The sequence below is a fragment of the Nomascus leucogenys genome, chromosome 9, assembly GCF_006542625.1.
Source record: "Nomascus leucogenys isolate Asia chromosome 9, Asia_NLE_v1, whole genome shotgun sequence".
In the NCBI taxonomy this organism is placed as follows: Eukaryota; Metazoa; Chordata; class Mammalia; order Primates; family Hylobatidae; genus Nomascus; species Nomascus leucogenys.
The window spans coordinates 94,447,551-94,465,801 of NC_044389.1; the positions used below are offsets into that span (position 1 = coordinate 94,447,551).

The window sequence follows — 18,251 nt, forward strand, 5'->3', positions numbered from 1 at the left end:
TTTTATTCATCTCTAAGACGGAACAGTTAGTAATACTTATTCTGCCTTCTGTACAAGAATATGGTGGTGATAAAATTAAATCATGAATAAGAAAATAAGACAACTTTTATCAACTATAGAGTGATTTATAAACAGTGACAGCAATCCTAAATGATAAGCCATTCTGGCCATAACTCTGTATTTTACTCCTTCTTTTGGAAGATTGAAAACTTTTTATCTCTTCTGAATAGTATCAGAACCTACATTTACTTATATTTAAAAGGCTTATATTCTCTTACAGAAAAATAATATTTACAATTTAATAATTTAGTAGGGTTTTACGCACAGCATGCCTAGACAAAGATAAGCATCATTTAAGATGGAATTAGCAGTCCACATGTCATTTTATGATACCTGGAGGGCTTCTCTAATGTGAGAGTTTTGCTAAAGACAAAGGTTTTCGTGAGATGGGTTGAACCATTGCTTAAAGATTACCACTATATACCAGTTACATGATTTGCCTCTGTTCCACAAACTTAAAAGGTTATATATCCTGTCTAGTTTCTTCTCACCAAGAATCAGTTTAACCTTCAAAGGGTTCTGGGTCAGCTGGATTTGTTTTCTTTAAGGTCTGTCTGCTCATGCAGACCGTAGACCCCAGGGCTGGCGGGCTGGCTGGCTGGCTATGACTCCTGCAAGGCTGCCATTCCTGAGCTGTCTCAATCTTCTCATCTCTAGGTGAAAGCCATCTCCTTGACTTTCACTTCAAGGAGAGTCTGTGGGGATTTTGTTGTTCTCTGGTTTATTAACTCACCTACCAGAGAGTCTGAAATCACTGTTGCCTGAGTATAAAAAGCTTGCAGGAAGGCCACTGTGAATCCTCCAACTGCACGTGTCTGCCTATACCTGCAGAATAAAGGTGTCTATTTCACGTCCACTTCCAAAATCTCATATGCATTTCTCTTATTGGCCATGTCTAACCCAGAACTATTTAAGGAAAGGTATTCTGGAGGATGTAGTTCCAGCCTTAGAAGGGAGTGTTGATGTAGCCCAGCTGAGTCAAGACACATCAGGGATGAAGTGAGGATTTAATGAATTGATGCAGAAAAGGATAGCCGGGCACCTTGGATGCTCTGCACAAGCGTAGGGAACATGCAAAAGACATGGCTCTTATGAAACACAAGTGGAAGGATTATAAGGAGAGAACAAGCTGAGATTAAAAGACAATAAAATAAGATAAAAATATGAGCTCAGGGTGAAAGTGAATATGGCGAGATAAAGAAATTCAGAGACAGATTTTGATGGAATTCAAATATTCCTTGGAAGCAACAGAGAACAGATTTGGCACTGTAGAAAAATGTGAGGCTGGGTGCGGTGACTCATGCCTGTAATCCTAGCACGTTGGGAGGCCAAGGTGAGAGGATCACTTGAGGTCAGGAGTTTGAGACCAACCTGGCCAACATGATAAACCTCGTCTCTACTAAAAATACAAAAACTATCTGGGTGTGGTGGTGTTCACCTATAATCCCAGCTACTCAGGAGGCTGAGGCGGGAGTATTGCTTGAACCCAGGAGGTGGAGGTTGCAGTGAGCTGAGATCATGCCACTGCACTTCAGCCTGGGTGACATAGCAAGACTTGATCTCCAAAAAAGAAAAAAAATAAAAAGTGAAATGGAGGCTGTGTTAGAACTCTCTAGATTTCGTGACGGAAATCTGTCTCAAGTTAGTGCAGTGAAAAATGAGATTCTGTTGTGTATGTAATTGGCAAATCCAAGCTATCTTCAGGCATAAGTGGGCTGGAAGCTTCACAGTGTTACCAGTACTCTTCCTCTGTCCCCATCTCTGGGCTCTGGGCTGTGTATGACACTTTCAGACAGGTGCTTTCTCTGTGGATTCAAGGTGACAGCTGGTGTTTCCAAACATTAATCATCCTTATAGCAGCTGATCTCAGAGAAAAGAAGAGCAGCTCTTTCTCCTCCAGCCTCAGATCATTCAAATGACTCTGGCCTTGGTTGGGTTACATGTCTGTCCGATTTCATTAATCATGGTTTCCAAATGAATGGGGTATCTGACTGGACAGCCTAAGTCAACATGAAGGCAGGCTGAACTTCAGAGGCCCACCAATCACATGGAGTGATGGGGGAGCTGTTTCCAAATTAAAAAACCTAGGCTGACAAAAAAATTTAACACATGCCCACTACAAAGGGATTAGATAGGAGGATGACTTAGATAAATGAGAAAGAATGAAGAGATAAATTCAGTGAAAAGAAGCCAAGAGGAAGAGATCAAGCACATAAGGTAATAATTCTAGGTGTTCCTATGGAGGAAACCAGAATCACTATTTTCACATAAGACTCTATACTGTTATTCACTATTAAAAGGAAAAAGTGGATCATCTTGAGTACAAGGTAAATGTATAAAAATGATAATATGATAATTTCTTTGCCCAGTGCCAGACATGTAGAACAAAATGGTAAAACTTCATTTAAAGGTATAATAAAATATTTAAAGAAATGAAGGGATATACCACCTTCTCCTAGGAAAAGACTGACATTTTGTTATGATATCATTTTTCTTTAAGGCATTTTATAGAATCAGTGCAATGCTCATTAAAATTACAGTTATTTCTTTTGTGAAATTGACCAAAATTATTCTAATAAAAATAAGAAAATAAATGAAATAGATGAGTAGTAAGGAAAGGAAAATTTAGCAGATATTATGATTGTTTGAAAAATTTCATACAGTCATACCTTGAAAAAATGTATGAGTGAGGGAGTGAATGTTAAGTCCTTAATACGGTACATAATAGTCTAAAATTGAGACTATCATTATTTTCTTTTTCTCCCCTCCTCTTTCCTTCTTTCTTCTTCTTTAATCTTTCTTTCTTCTTCTTCCTCTTTTCCCCCTCCTCCTCCTGTTCCTCCTCCTCCTTGTTTGTTCTCTGCTATGCTCCGAGGACAGAGTAGGGAACAAGACATTAAGGAAAATAATGTAAAAGCAATTATTGACCCTGAAGTTCACATCTCTGCTGAGTTGATGATTTCTTCTTTTCCCTGTCCTTATGCAAAACAAGATTTATAGAGCACCACATTGTCATGAGAAGACTGAAGAGTGAAGGCCAGTCCACTGTTCCAATATGGTTAGCATTTAGGGTTTGAATTTATTAAGGAATAGAAAAAAACATATGTATATACACACTTTGACTTCCAAGCCTCTCTTCTGCTATGTTACATTTTATATTCTTCCTGAGCTCTGATAGGTGGTGGATTGGAGCAAATACATATTGGGAAATGTCAGATGAGCTTCCCTTAAACCTAGTGTTACAGGAAATGGGTCCTGATCCAGATCCCAAGAGAGGGTTCTTGGATCTCACACAAGAAAGAATTCAGGGTGAGTCCATAAAGTGAAAGCAAGTTTACTAGAAAAGTAAAAGAATAAAAGAATGGCTACTCCATAGACGGAGCAGCCGCGAAGGCTGCTGGTTGCCCACTTTTATGGTTATTTCTTGATGATATGCTAAACAAGGGGTGGATTATTCATGCCTCCCCTTTTTAGACCATATAGAGTATCGGCCTAATGTTGCCATGGGCACTTGTAAACTGTTTTGATGCTGGTGGGAGTGTAGCAGTGAGGATGACCAGAGGTCACGCTCGTCGCCATCTTGGTTTTGGTGAGTTTTAGCCAGCTTCTTTACTGCAAACTGTTTTGTCAGCAAGGTCTTTATGACATGTATCTTTTGCCAACTTCCTGTCTCATCCTGTGACTTAAAATGGCTTAACCATCTGGGAACGCAGCCCTGTAGGTTTCAGCCTCATTTTACCCTTTACCTTCTCAAGATGGAGTTGCTCTGGTTCAGATGCCTCTGACACTAGCAGTGGGTTAGGTGTAGGACAATGAGACATCTGTGCAGGAAGCCATGTTGCCATTCCATATATATATTCAGACACCCTTGGAGATAGTGACATCAGGACTGTCACCCTCTTGAATGTCCCCCAACATAAGCCCCCTTTCCTATGGAATATTCCCAAGGAGTGATACTCTGGAAGATCTGACAAGTGATCAGGCGCGGAAGCTTTTTTCTGTGTGGCTCCGTGGTGTCCTCTTGTTTGAATTTGCAATTCATGTCAATCTTAATATTTGTTTTGAGTCACATATGCTGGCCTCTAATTTGCAATTTACATGGATGATGGGGCCCTATTCAAAGTCCTGCTCCTGCCGCCTTTGTGCCGTTCACCTCTCTTCACGCAGTCATTAGGCTGAACAGCATATAATTAGGTAACCCATGTAAAGCTTAGATTTCTGAAAGGTTGCGGTTCTTTTCAAAAAGTAAGGGTTTCCATTTTTACCCTCATTCTTTTCTAAACAAAAAGACATTTCCCCCCTGTGGTTTTCATATGAATGTAGTAACTTAGAAACAGTTAGTCTTGTAGGTGGGTAATAATTTGGGTTTGTTTTCACCTGAGAGCCAGTTTTTGTTTACACAGCTTGTATTAAACTCGGCATAGGATGAGATTGATTTACCATCATTTGTGGATAAGCATGTTGCTTTTTGAAGCCAATGGAATTGGCCTGCTTAAAAAAAATCCCTAAAGATTTAAAATCCACCCAACAAAATAACTCAGTTTCTGGCTTATTTTTATGTTCTTTTTACTACCTGTATGCATAAAACCTACCTGAAATGACTTGTTAACATAAAACCTCTGAAAATGTAAATGTGGAAGAAAACAGATGTTCTTTCTGAAATTATACTAATTGTGTTTCAGCTGCGTTCACTTGTCAGACAGATTGATGATTATAAATGTAGTTTAAAAAATAGTCTTAGTGGTGAAGCAAATGTAAGCTCATAAAAGAGTAAATAGAAGTGTATATAAATGTTTCATTGAAATAAAATAACGTATTGCACAGGGAGCCTGTTGATGTATTAATGCATTGTCACTTCTTACACTTGATCTTATTTTTAAAAGGAGTAAGAAAGGGTGAAATTTTTAATACTGCTAGATTGAAAGGAAACTAACAAGATATATTAATATTACCCAGAACACTGGTTTATAGCAGTCAACTAGGGAATTCATTAAAATTAAATTTTTGGGCACCATCTATCAAAATTCTGTTACGGAGGATTGTGGCTGGACCTCAGGAATCTAAATCTTTAATAAGTACCCCTAAATGACGCTATTTCAGAAAGATTGAAGGTGACATTAGAAATATTTGTACACAATGTAATTAACTGTGCGTTTGGTACAGATGTCCAGTGATACATTTCTGTGATCTTTCTGTGCTCTGAAAAAATGAAGATGGGTTTTAAGAATGTCCATGACTGTACACTTTGCATTATGACTTTAATAGGATATATTTTAATTGCCAGCTGGTCCCTGGGGATATTGCCAAGTAGAACCACATCTGGCAAATATTGCTTCAGCTCAAGACAAATCACAAGAAATAAAGAAGTGAGCTGACCAGTGAAACATTGGCCATCGGACATTATGCCAGTTCAATTCTTGACTCTCTTTCCAATTGTCAGTGAAGTTAATCTAAATGACGAATGTGATCTAAAGTACATTTGGCAAAGTTTATGTATTTTTCTCTTTAGATCTCTGCTTACCATACTTTGACTTGTGTCTAACATGCGTTCAGAAGGAGAATGTTACTCGATGTAATTGTTTTTATTTTGGGAGGCTCAAGTCATTGCGATGATATTTATTGGGTGATAAAGCTATCAGTACATTAGATCTCGTAGGCATGGGCCTTTGAACATCTGAAGGGAGAGAAGGGTGTAGTTGAAAGGGCAAATGCTGGAGAGCTACAGAGCTTCACCACCCACCATCCCCAAGGAAGTAATTTGCAATATTCTTGTGCTTGGGCTTATCTTGCACCCACTGGGGCTTGAGACTTTGTGATGGGCAAGTTGAAGTTCTTGATGAGGATATTCTGCTTATGAATATAAATATATACACTTAGATACAAAGACATGCTCATAAAGTGGTAGATATAAAGACCCTTTAAGACTGGTTTTGTGCTTTGATCTTAGTCTTATTTCTTAGGTAGCATAAATTCAGTTCAAGTTTTTTTTTTTTTTTTGAGACAAAGTCCCACTCAGTTGCCCACTTTGGAGTGCAATGGTGCTATCTCGGCTCACTGCAACCTCTGTCTCCTGGGTTTGAGCGATTCTCCTGCCTCAGCCTCCCAAGTAGCTGGGATTACAGGCGCACACCACCATGCCCAGATAATTTTTGTGTTTTTAGTAGAGATGGGGTTTCACCATGTTGGCCAGGCTGGTCTTGAACTCCTGACCTCAAGTGATCCACCCACCTAGGCCTCCCAAAGTTCTGGGATTACAGATGTGAGCCACTGTGCCTGGCCCAAATATGTTAATATCAGTGAGACATAGGTATAGTATAAAGAGTTAATATAGCTATACAAATAGATGCCCAAAAAGCCAACTTAAGGTCAGCAGGCTCTCTAAGCTGTTATTATGAGAATAAATAATGCTATGAACACTAAGACTAGTAGCTATGTGAAATTACTAATTTATTTATTTTTTAACCAAAACTGTCTCTGATTAGATTTCTTATAGGAAAGACGTGCAGGACACCCACACATACAATGCAGAGCTCGACCGACCGGACATCAAGATGGCAACCCAGATCTCTAAGATCATAAGCAATGTAACTTCTCTTTCTAAACCTTGAACAGAAATGATTTCTTACTTTTGTAGGAGGCAAAGCATAGCTTCAGTGATTGGATGGTTCATTTGATTAGTGTAACTAATCAATATAATCAATAATTAGTGTAACTAATCAATATAAATGGATATATCTCAATTTCCCCCCCTAATTATCTAATTTATTATGTTAATCATTTGGGTATATGCAGAAACAGCCCAAACTCAAATTGGCTGTGGTTAGTGTCATCATACTTTTAGAGAAATAAATACTATTTAGGTATAAGTTGACATTCAGGTGTCTCAGCCTGAAAGTCAAGGTTATCAGTAATGTGGTCCCATAAAATCTCCCCCTTCACCCTGCTCCAAAGACTCTTGTTTGGCCTTGTTTCCATATTGCTGCTGTTCATTGTGTAGATTTTCTTCCACCAGCACTTACCTTTGTCCACTTCCTACATGGCATAACTGTTTCTTATCTTCTCTAAGGTGCCCACTTTAGTTAATAGCATTTTATTTAAACATGCTGAAAACCCTGGTTGAAAATGATGATTTAGCTTGAACCAAAAATTTTCATAACATGGGCTAAATTCACCCTAAAATCAATCATTACTGTATTCAACTGCATGTCAGTCAAGTATGGCCAGAACAGTTCCTGAGAATAGATGAAACTATAAAAGCTACCTATATGGAGAGTACAGGGTCTCAGTTCCCCAGAAAATTTCCTTAATATTTTGTTTTAGTATTTATATATAATTACAAAGATGATGATGACTGAACACTTAGCCTCAAAATTAGTAATTATTTTACTGCAAAAGGTTGCGTTTGTTCATGTAAGCACAGGATAAAATCAATTTCTGCTTTAGCAGTCAACATTTTAGTGTTTGATGTCTTGTAAGGAATATTAATGACATGAAGGTTATTTTTTTTTTTGGCTAATGTCAATGTAGTTCATCACTGGAGGGTAGAAATATTTAACGTTGTCTTATTTATTCATTTTAGGCAGAATACAAGAAAGGACAAGGAATAATGAATAAAGAGCCCGCTGTAATTGGAAGACCAGATTTTGAACATGCCATGGAAGCTTCTAAACTTTCTAGTCAAGTAAGGCTTTAGTGATGATTCCACAATGACTTTATTCAGATATTTTGTTTCTAGCAGCACAGGAAAATATTTCGTTTTAGATAATATCTTTAATTGCAAGGATAAACAGAGATATTGTTTCTGAACCCATTTCAGATGGGCTTGCAATCATTATGAATTTCAGTAAAGGAAAAAAAAATTAAGTCTAATTTTAAGCATAAAACAAAGTTTTCTTTTCTCCAGGCATAAATCTGAACATTTTTCGATGTCTCTAGCCATGTTGTCACATTTCCCTAGATTTCCAGAAGTCATTAATAGTCATACTGAATAATTGTGTTTTAATCTACACACACACACACACACACACATACACACATACACACACACACAGTTTTTAACTTAGTAATAAAAATATTAATTTTCCCAATTTTCAAGTGCTTTTGTTTAATCACAAAATTTAAAAAGGGAAATGAAAATGAAGAAAACTTTGAAGTCTTATCAAAGAGCATAAAATAAGATCTGAAAAAGTATAAAGGCATTTTATGTTTGTGGCTGAAAGTTTCAATAGATAAAGATGTCAGTTCTTTCAGAATTATATAAATGTCATGCAACTTCTATTGGAGTCCAACAGCGTTTTTTTTTTTTTAAATATGGATAAAATGATCTTAAAGTTTGTGTGGAAAGAAGATACCAGTGAATAGCCTTTAAAAGTAAGAAAATGAAGACCAGTGAAGGGGAACTTAAGTTACGAGTTACTGTAAGTTAATAGAAAACCACAGAAATTAAATCAATATGGGATTGGTGTAGTGAGAGATTAAATAATCAGTAGGATAGAATAGGGAGTCCTGAAATAGATTCCAGTATGTATAAGAATTTAATATATGATAAAAGTGTCGATTCAAGTCAGTGGGGAGAAGTTGGATTAGCTAATAAAGGTGCTGACATAACACACCGTCCGTCATGGGAAGAGCAAAATTGGACCCAAATCTTAAACCATATACAAAAATGAATTCCAGGTGGATTAAAAATGTGAATGCAAACATAAAATCATTTTAAAATCTTCAAAGAAAATCCAGGAGATTCTATATACCACATAAGGATAACAGAGTTGTTCTTAAGCAAGACCAGAAATCCAGAAGCTATGATAGGTAGGCACATTAACTACATAGAAATGACAAACTCTCTGAATGAAAAAGGTAACGTTTGTAGAGTCAACAATAATGCTAACAAACAGTAATTTTTTCACATTTATAGTGCTTTTGACTTTGAAAATACTCATTTCTCAAGTTGCAGAAGTCTTACTTGAATTACATTTCAAAGTAGAGAGATGTAAATGATGAAAGGTATGAAATCTGATTGAAGAGCATAAAATAAGTCCCGAACAAATGAAAAGCCATACTATTCTGTTGGTGAAAAGCCTTGATACTAAATATCCTAAAAATGTTAATTCTTTCAAAGTTAATGTTAAAAGCTCCATGCAATTCCAATTGGAATCCAAAAATATAAAGGGTTTAAAAATTTAAATGAAATGAAAAACTTGAATAAAGTAAATAATTCAGAGTTTATGCAGAGAAGGATGTGTCTGCGAATAGTTTTTTAAAATGTAAAAAAAGAGAAGTGGTCTTCAAATATTTGGAAAAGTACTTCTAATGCATTTGATGAGAACATTTTACTATTTTAAATATAAAATATCTATAATATACAATATCTATAATATATAAACATTCTTTAAAAGGATTTATTTTTACATATAGTTTAAGATTTGGGTCCAATGTTGTTCTTACCATGAATGAAAAAGATTAACGGCCCAGTAGAAAAAGGGGTAAGTGAAATGAATAGACAATTCACAGACGAGCAAACATAAATGGCCAATCAACAGGCGAAAAGATGCCCAGATTTATTAGTAGAAAGGGAAATACCAACAAAATGAAAGCAAAATGTCTTTTACACCCATTTCCACCCATCACAATGTGTCTTGTTAGTGTGGAGAAGAAAGACGCATCCTTAGAAAGTTCATGTGTAGGAGGTAAATTTTAGCTAATTTGGATTTAATGGGAGAAGTAAACTCTACTCAAGGGGAAGGCCCCAAATATAGGCTGGGAGTAAGCATGCCAGGGGGCAGAAATCTGATGGCAGAGCCTCTGAGCACGAGGATATAGTTGTGCACATATAAAAAAGATTTTGAGAGGAGTTGAGATATTGTGTGATGATGGATGGGTCAATGCGTATCGATTTTGACTGTAAGCCATTGCTTAGAGAACAGAATAGGAATAATGTGTTCATATATATAATTTTTCCCCATTTTTTTATCGTGATAAAATATATATAACATAAAATTTACCATCTGAACTCTTTTTAAGTGTGCGGTTCAGTGGCATTAAATGCGTTTATAATGTTGTGCTACCCTCACCACCACCATCTCCAGGACTCTCTTCATCCTGTAAAAGTGAAACTCTATACCCATTAAATAATAACTCCCCAGCTCCCCCTTCCCAGAAAAGTGTGTTCTATGAAAAAATAATGATAAAAAGTGATTTCAGAACGCAATTATAGGAAGCATTTTAGGGTTCAATTCCAAAAAGTAAACATCAGAACTACTTTTTGCCATGTTAACTGTAGTCTCTCAGGGAAGAAAGAAGACATCACTGAAGATTTTGAGCAAAGATTGATTGTGAAGAAAATACTTAGGGAAGGTTGACATGGTGACACTGGGCAGGAAAGTCTGGCTCACAAGTGGTGAACGTCCCAGAAGCCAGCTGGGCTGTGACATTGGTAACCTACACATAAAGTGATCAGTACCTGAATAGACTCTGTGGCAGTAGGAATGAAAATGAAGTGGACACAACTGCTCTCTGGGAGAGGCAGACATGAGAGATGCCCAAATGCAATTGTGCCTCATAGTAATTGTTTTACAGTTAACAAGGGACTTTCACTTATAAAGCAACTTTTTAACTCAGGAGGCTACTGATGTGCAAGAGGTTGGGGAAATTTCTGGGTGACACTCTCATTAAAGGGCTGTGACTCTAAGCTCTACGTATTCCCAGTAATGCTTGTTGAAGAGACAGGGGATATGGGCATCACTTAAGATTTCCAGCATAGCTCCCTGGCCTCTTACAACTTCACTCTTTTCTGGGGACAAAGATTTGCCATCAATTACACAGGAGAGAAAGCAAATTCCAGAGAAGCAGTATGGTTTGGTCTAGTGGTTAAAAAAATGTACCCTGGAGCAGGGCTGTACCTGGGTTAAACTCCTGGTTCTGTTGCTTTCTAGCAGAGTGATCTTGGACAAATTGCTTAATTTCTCTATTTTTGTTTCCTCATCTGTAAAATGGGGATGACAGCAACAGTATTTACTTCTCAGGGTTGCTGTGAAGGTTAAATGAGTTACTGTGAGTAAAACACTTAAAATGGTGCCTGGCCCATGGAAACATGACATAATTTCATAGGAACAATTTTACTTTAGGTATTCAAAATAATTTTCTATTCTACATTTTTAGATGAATTCATGCACAGAATGGAGAAGGAATATGAACACTGCCTGTGAGATTCTGGCCTTAAATTCATTCCATCACAATGCTATTTGAGAGCTCTTAGAAGAAAGTTTTGACATTTGAGCTTTATTTTCCATTTCAAATTCAATCCACAAAAATTCCCCCGTTTGATCCTTACTTGGCCTTGAAAGCAGATTTTTTTTTCTTCAATCTCAAATTATTTAGCAACTGAGTGATCAGATTCTTAAGCAGATTGTAATTTTTAAGTTACATTGTAGCTATCGTGTTTATTTTTTCATGTCATGTAAGATTTTATAAGCTGTATAAAACTCAAGGGGAAAGCTGGGAAAATAAATAATAGGAATTCTGGGATGAACTCAGTATATTCCATTTATATTTTTGGGTATATCAATTATAATAGAAATTTGGGCAGCAAGTTTAGTTTCTTATTTTCATTGAGAGCATTAAAGCTTTTAGTTTGCTCCTAAACTAATGCTAAAGGCACATGAATACATAGAAGGCAAATGATTTAGGGATTTAATAAGCAGGGAGATGAGAATGGATAGAATGCAGGGAGAAAATGAGCACCAGAGCACCAGAAGCATTGTAACAGAGAAGGCAATGGTCAAGGTATGTGGGGATAAGACCTGTCTGATGAAAGGATGGGAAAAGAGAGTGAATGGGCAGGATTCTCACCTTTTATCTGTAAATTGAACTCTGTGGGATTTTACCCAGGAAAGGTAATGGGAACACATACCAAACCCTTCTTATATTAACTTCTACAATAGCTTGGCTCCCATAGTTGTAAACTTTGCCTTTTTAAAATTTGCAATGTACATAAAATTATGGCCAGGTTATTAAAAAAAGTCATTAAAAAACTAAAGCAAAAATCTCCTGTGCCAAGATGGAGTGGTGCATATGTATCTCAAATGTAAGTACAGTAACTGTTGAATGCATTGACTTTAAAAATTCTAAGAGTAGTTTATTCATTAATATATCCATAGATCATCTTGTTACTTGGAATTTGTCTATATGATTAATAGATTCCTTTTTTAGTTTTATAACCTCAAGGAAAAGCTATGTATTTATAATAATTAGCATTGTTCTAAAATTACATTAATACATTGATAAGAATGGGTTTTAAACCTAAAAATCACATTATAAATTGCCATGAAAATTTAGTAGTGAGCAGTGGCCTTAAATTGCAAGGGGTATTAATTGGTTTGGAGAATCTACCATTCTCCCATCCTGGCAAGCACTCCCTCTGCCAACCTCGTCACACCCAAGTATCAGCTCAAATGTCATGTTCCTGACTCACCAATTTAAATATTGCTCTCCTCCCCTTTATTCTCTGCTCTTCTTTACAGTTCTTCATACAATTTGTAGTAGTTGCATAATACATACGTGTATGTGTGTGTTTTAGAAATCCATTTCACCTCCCACAAGGCAGGCTCCATGCAGACAGGGCTCATATGCCTTTGATCCACTATTATGGGAAAACAGATGAGGCTGCCAATAGATGTATAGAGCCTGATTAAGCCAATATTCTCTGGATCATTAACATATGGTGCAAAGTCAGTAAGACGTTATTTTGCTAGGAAAATAAGAGCAGAGATATTGTATTGTGTAAAATTAAGACTTAAAGATATTATTGATTTTATGATGAGTTCTGTGTAAAAATCTGTCCTGTCTCCCTTGACAGGTTTTAGTTTGATTTCATCCAAGATTGCTGGGGATTGATATCTATAGATACGTAGTATTGTGTTATTTGCTTACTTTTCATTTTCAATGATAATTAAGGTACACTTATCCATCTATTTCTTTGCTAAAATGTGTTTATGTGGCTATGGTGAAACACCTTCATTCAGGGTCTGCTTTTTTGTGCCTTTGCTGGCTTTTTACGAGTTTGAGTCACAGATGATGTCAGTATAAAGTTTTGGGTTCGCGTGTTAGACTTCACACACACCCAGGTGCAGTTATGAGGATCTGGATCCTCATATGAGGATATGCAGATGTAACTTCTCATTTCTTTATATGAGAAGTTGTGCAGTTATGGGGAGCTACAATGCTGTCACTGTAACTTAACAGTATCCATGTTTTCTCCAAGTGTGAGCCTCTGAAAATCCTGCTGTCTCTTATAATTCTTTAAAAAACATCTAGGAGTTTGATCCTATATACCTATACAGTATTTTTTTAAAAGGTGCTATTTTCCTGATGTGATTATTAGGCATTGCATGCCTGGATCAAAACATATAATGTACCCCATAAATATAATACATACACCTACTATGTACCCACAAAGATTAAAAATAAAAAAATTAATTAAAAAAGGTGATAAATATTAGGACCACTAGGCACACTAGTCATAATGTAAATAAAGCCAGTCTTATGGAGTAACTTCATTTGTTTCCAGAATAACTATGTAGGTATAAGGAGTAACATTGTGTCTTAAAACCATGGCAAAGTCACTCCAATACCTGTTCCTCCCTTTCTCAAATGATCTTAAAACTGAAAGCGTTATGCCTTGTTCCATGGTTGGATAACAAGTTATAGTCAAGGAAAAGCATTTCCTGGATCTCTCAGAAGATGCAAACGTGCATGAGGAGGTAGACACACAGATGTATGAACTCTAGGTTGAAAATACAATAGAATGTTGAGTGTGTCTGTGTAGTTGGCGAGTGAACAAGTCAGATGGTGAGTGATGTGACTCACTTCAAGCATTTGGTGATCTTCTTAGTTCATTTTACCTGCATTCCTTATAGAAAGAACGAGGTTAGAAACAATTGGGTGTCAGTGTCTGGTCCATGCATTTTTTTATATAATGTAGTTATGTTACTATTGTGGTTCATTAATGAGGGAAACTTGTGTTCTTGTTCCTTAGGCATCTTGAATCAAATCACTCACTGTAGTAAACATTCAAACAAGATAAATTTCACAATACAATGCTTATTATTACATTTAATATAAATATATGAATAACAGATTGATTATTGTTTCTTAGAAATGTGTAGATGGTCCCTGACTTCTAGTGGTTCAATTTAAGACTGTTTAACCTTACCATGGCGTGGAAGTGATACACATTTAGTAGAAACCATACTTCAAGTACCCATATAAGGATTCTGCTTTTCACTTTCATTACAGTATTCAACAAATTATATGAGATGTTCAACTTGTATAAAACAGGCTTGTTATTAGATGATTTTGCCTAGCTGTAGGCTAAGGCAATTGTTCTGAGCATGTTTAAGGTAGGCCAGGCTAAGCTGTGATGTTTGGTAGGTTAGGTGTATATGGTGCATTTTTAACTTACATTTTTAACTTATGGTGGGTTTATTGAGATGCAACCTCATCGTAAGTTGAGGAAGGGGTGTCTGTACATTTACTTGGGAGAGCATATGCAAGGTTTAATAACAAAAGAATTTTCAGTTTCATTTTCAAGTACTCTAGTGTAATTATGCTGGAAACCTCAGAGTTTGCAAAAACAGTATGATGGGCTCTCTGTGTGCAAAGATCATATAACCTACTTTTGCCATTTAGCTAATACAGTGTTAATGAATCTGGCTGAGTCAGAAGTGTCATTCCAGCGGAAGGCTGTTGAAGAGTCCACCATCTTTGTTGAGTGAATATCCTTTAGGCACTACAAACTTAGGAGAGAGGGAACCAGTGACTAAAATATGGTAAAAATATAGCAGAAGGGTGAAGAGGGCGATAAGACTGTGGCCGGGCACGGTGGCTCACGCCTGTAATCCTAGCACTTTGGGAGGCCAAGGTGGGTGGATCATGAGGTCAGGAGATCGAGACCATCCTGGCTAACATGGTGAACCCCTGTCTCTGCTAAAAATACAAAAAATTAGCTGGGCGTGGTGGCGAGCACCTGTAGTCCCAGCTATTTGGGATGCTGAGGCAGGAGAATGGCGTGAACCCGGGAGGCAGAGCTTGCAGTGAGCCGAGATTGTGCCATTTCACTCCAGCCTGGGGGACAGAGCGAGACTGTGTCTCGAAAAAAAAAAAAAAAAAAAAAAAGAATAAGATTGTATATATATTTAAGGGAGGACCAGAAGAATGAATCATTGCTTTTGTGCCAGCTACTGTATAAAGTACTGAAGGAAATCTAAATTTATTTCATTTGTAATTTTGTTATTGATTTCAAGACACAAAATAAAAAAGTCAGTTTTTCTTTTTTTAAAGAGGTCTTGCTGATTACTTAAAATCAATTTGTAAGGTATTGTGAATATCAGAAAGTTGCTATTATCAAATGGAACCAGAATAGAAAATATTCCCTGTAAACCACCTCAAAGTATTTCCCAAATGCTGTATTCCCACCAAGATTTTCTCTAGCTCTCTCTAATAGGTTCCAAACATGTGTCCTGAAGGAGACCATCGCCCTATGCATGCCTAAAATATATGATGAGAGCCATCATAAATTGCTTTTTAATAAAGCCTTCTGCAAGGCGGAGCCTTTAGATGTATGAATAAAGGTGCATTATCAGAATGTTATTAGAAAACAAAACATTGTAATAATTATAACATCACAAAAATATTATGAGAGAACAAAACAGCTTACTTTGACCTGTGAAATCAGTACACCCTTCCCTGGCTACAGTAAGTTAAAGGGGGTGTGACTTGTGAGTAGCTAGGGTTTTTTTTTTTTTTTTTTTGTAGTGAACTTGTGTTTATATTCTAATTAGTTATGACACGAATTCTCATATTTCTGTATACATGGAGAAAAATACAGTTCTACCAAATAAGTTGATAATCCCTTTTTGGTTGTTCTAAGAGTCCTTTAAAAGGAGAAAAACAATTTAGAGTGAGTATTGGAGATGGTTTTCCTGCTGAATAAATTGTGGAGTTAAAGCAGAGAAAGTCTTAAATTGACATTAAATTGACCCAGGACATTTCAGAAAATGTAATTCCTAAAACTAAATTTTAGAGCAAATGAAGTATAGGAAATGATGAGAAAAACTGTGGTACACATCATGCTCTTTATTTGGAATAATTCCCTTAGGAAAATTTATATTTAAATTCTGGGGCCTAGAATCTATTTTCTAAATGTGTTAGACCTTAAGACATTTGTGGTCTAGGTTTCTAGCTGATCATAGGTTATAGAAATGCAGAAATGAAAACTGACATTTAAAAATCTTAGTATTTTAGTGCATAGTTCTCATTAATAGGAGTTGAGTTCATGCCTAATTGCATTTGTGATCAATGTAGAAGTAGAGCTTTTTTTATTAAAGATAAAAACTTCTGTGCCTAATTAAGCTTTATAGAAGGCGATGGATACCAGGAATTTACACTTTGCAACCATTCATTTTTAAGGTAGCTTTTATCTACATGAAAATCAAATGTGTTACTTTTAAATGTAAAGATACATGTACTATTTATCTTTTCTTTTATGACAGATTAAATACAAAGAAAAATTTGATAATGAAATGAAGGATAAGAAACATCATTACAACCCTCTTGAAACTGCTTCTTTTAGGCAGAATCAGCTTGCTGCCACATTGGCAAGCAATGTAAGTTGTAATTCATAGAAAATTATTTTCAATATCTTTTGATTCTTGTTTTTTCTAGAATTGACTGTGTTGTAATTACTGATACTTAATCAAAATAATGTAGCTTCCAAGTAATTTGTAGTTGAACTGAAGCATATTTTTCTAAAGCTTTTGCTGAGAAAAATATATTATTGTAATTAATTTTTAATGGTTACTGATTACTAATTAGTTAATAAGTAGGAATAGTGTTGCAAATGAAGTTATTATATCTGTTCAAGAGTGGAAATAGATTATAGAATTCTGCAGAGAAGTGGTCTATATTACCACAAATTAGTGGTTAGGACAGTAGTTACCTCACGTAATTATGGCTATGAAATTGAGTTTATTGTAAAGTACTGCCTGGTACATGGTAATTTATCATATAAAGAAATTTTTAGAAATTTTACTTTAATGCCTTACAATTTATTTTTTATCCCTTGTGTAAATGCTGTGAAATACTTCCTTATATGATTTGCTTTCATTTCGTGTTTTTAAAAATAATCAAAATTCATTTTACAAGAAATGATGTTTTAAATTCTTGTTAGAATTAGAGCATAAAAACAGCAACATCAAAAAATTGATTACTTTGCTATAGTTGAAAATATTTAGATTTCCTTTTCAAGTATAAAAATTATGTATTATTGATCTGTTGCTTTGTTGAAATAGAGATGAAATATACTTAAAGGAACCTAGAACGTAGTGCTGAAAGCTAAAGGTTTGGAGTCAGATTGCTTGGATCTAAATCCTGTTTCGTCACGTATTACTATGTCTTTGTCTTTCTGTGCCTCGGTTTTCTTATCTATAAAATGGGGCTACTTAAAGTACCTACTTAATAAAGAGGTTATTGTGGAGATTCAATACTTAATACATATAAAGGATTTTAGAAAAGTGGCACATAGTAAGTGTGTGATATGTTTGCTATCAATATTTTATTATTACTGGTATTATATTTTCAAAAAGTTGCTTTAAAGAAGTCTGTGGCGATAGGATAGGAAACATCAAAATCCTCAAATCTCCACAAAGCATAATTGAAATACCATAGTAATTTCTAAAGAATAAAGTGGCTATTTTATTTTTCGAAAGCAGAGTTACTGTGAAAATTAGTTTATTCTGTTAACATTACCCTTCCTGAATATGTAAACAACAAAAGGAATTATCCAAGTATTTTCAAGCCCATGTAGAAATAACTTTTAAAAATTCATTCAGTAGTAAATCAGCACCATCTAGTGGCTCCTTGTAAATTCGTCTGTCAATTTACCACTAAATAGTCCTACTTTATGATGTATAAAAAATGCAATAATGCAAAAGCATAATATTTTCTTCTCCTAGATGGTATTTTGTTCCATGTTATTTTCATAGGTGAAGTACAAGAAAGACATTCAAAATATGCATGATCCAGTTTCAGATCTCCCAAATTTGTTGTTTTTAGACCATGTTTTGAAAGCCAGCAAAATGCTCAGCGGCGTAAGTGGTTCATCTAGTGGCAACCGTAGTTGCCTTGTGGCTCCAAGA

The 18,251-nt window shown here is 35.8% G+C and overlaps 1 protein-coding gene across 2 annotated transcripts in view; it reads left to right on the forward strand.

The window, feature by feature from the left end:
- The window catches only part of NEBL (nebulette), a 443,477-nt gene that overhangs the window by 346,466 nt on the left and 78,760 nt on the right, over positions 1-18,251 (forward strand). Inside the window, exons 6-9 of one of the 2 annotated variants that reach the window (XM_003257700.3) lie at positions 6,543-6,644; positions 7,640-7,741; positions 16,608-16,721; positions 18,099-18,203. The exons of the other annotated variant lie outside the window; for it this stretch is intronic. Of the exons in view, the coding sequence (XP_003257748.2) occupies positions 6,543-6,644; positions 7,640-7,741; positions 16,608-16,721; positions 18,099-18,203 (423 nt within the window). The remainder of the gene's footprint in view (positions 1-6,542; positions 6,645-7,639; positions 7,742-16,607; positions 16,722-18,098; positions 18,204-18,251) is intronic. 2 annotated transcript variants of the gene reach the window in all.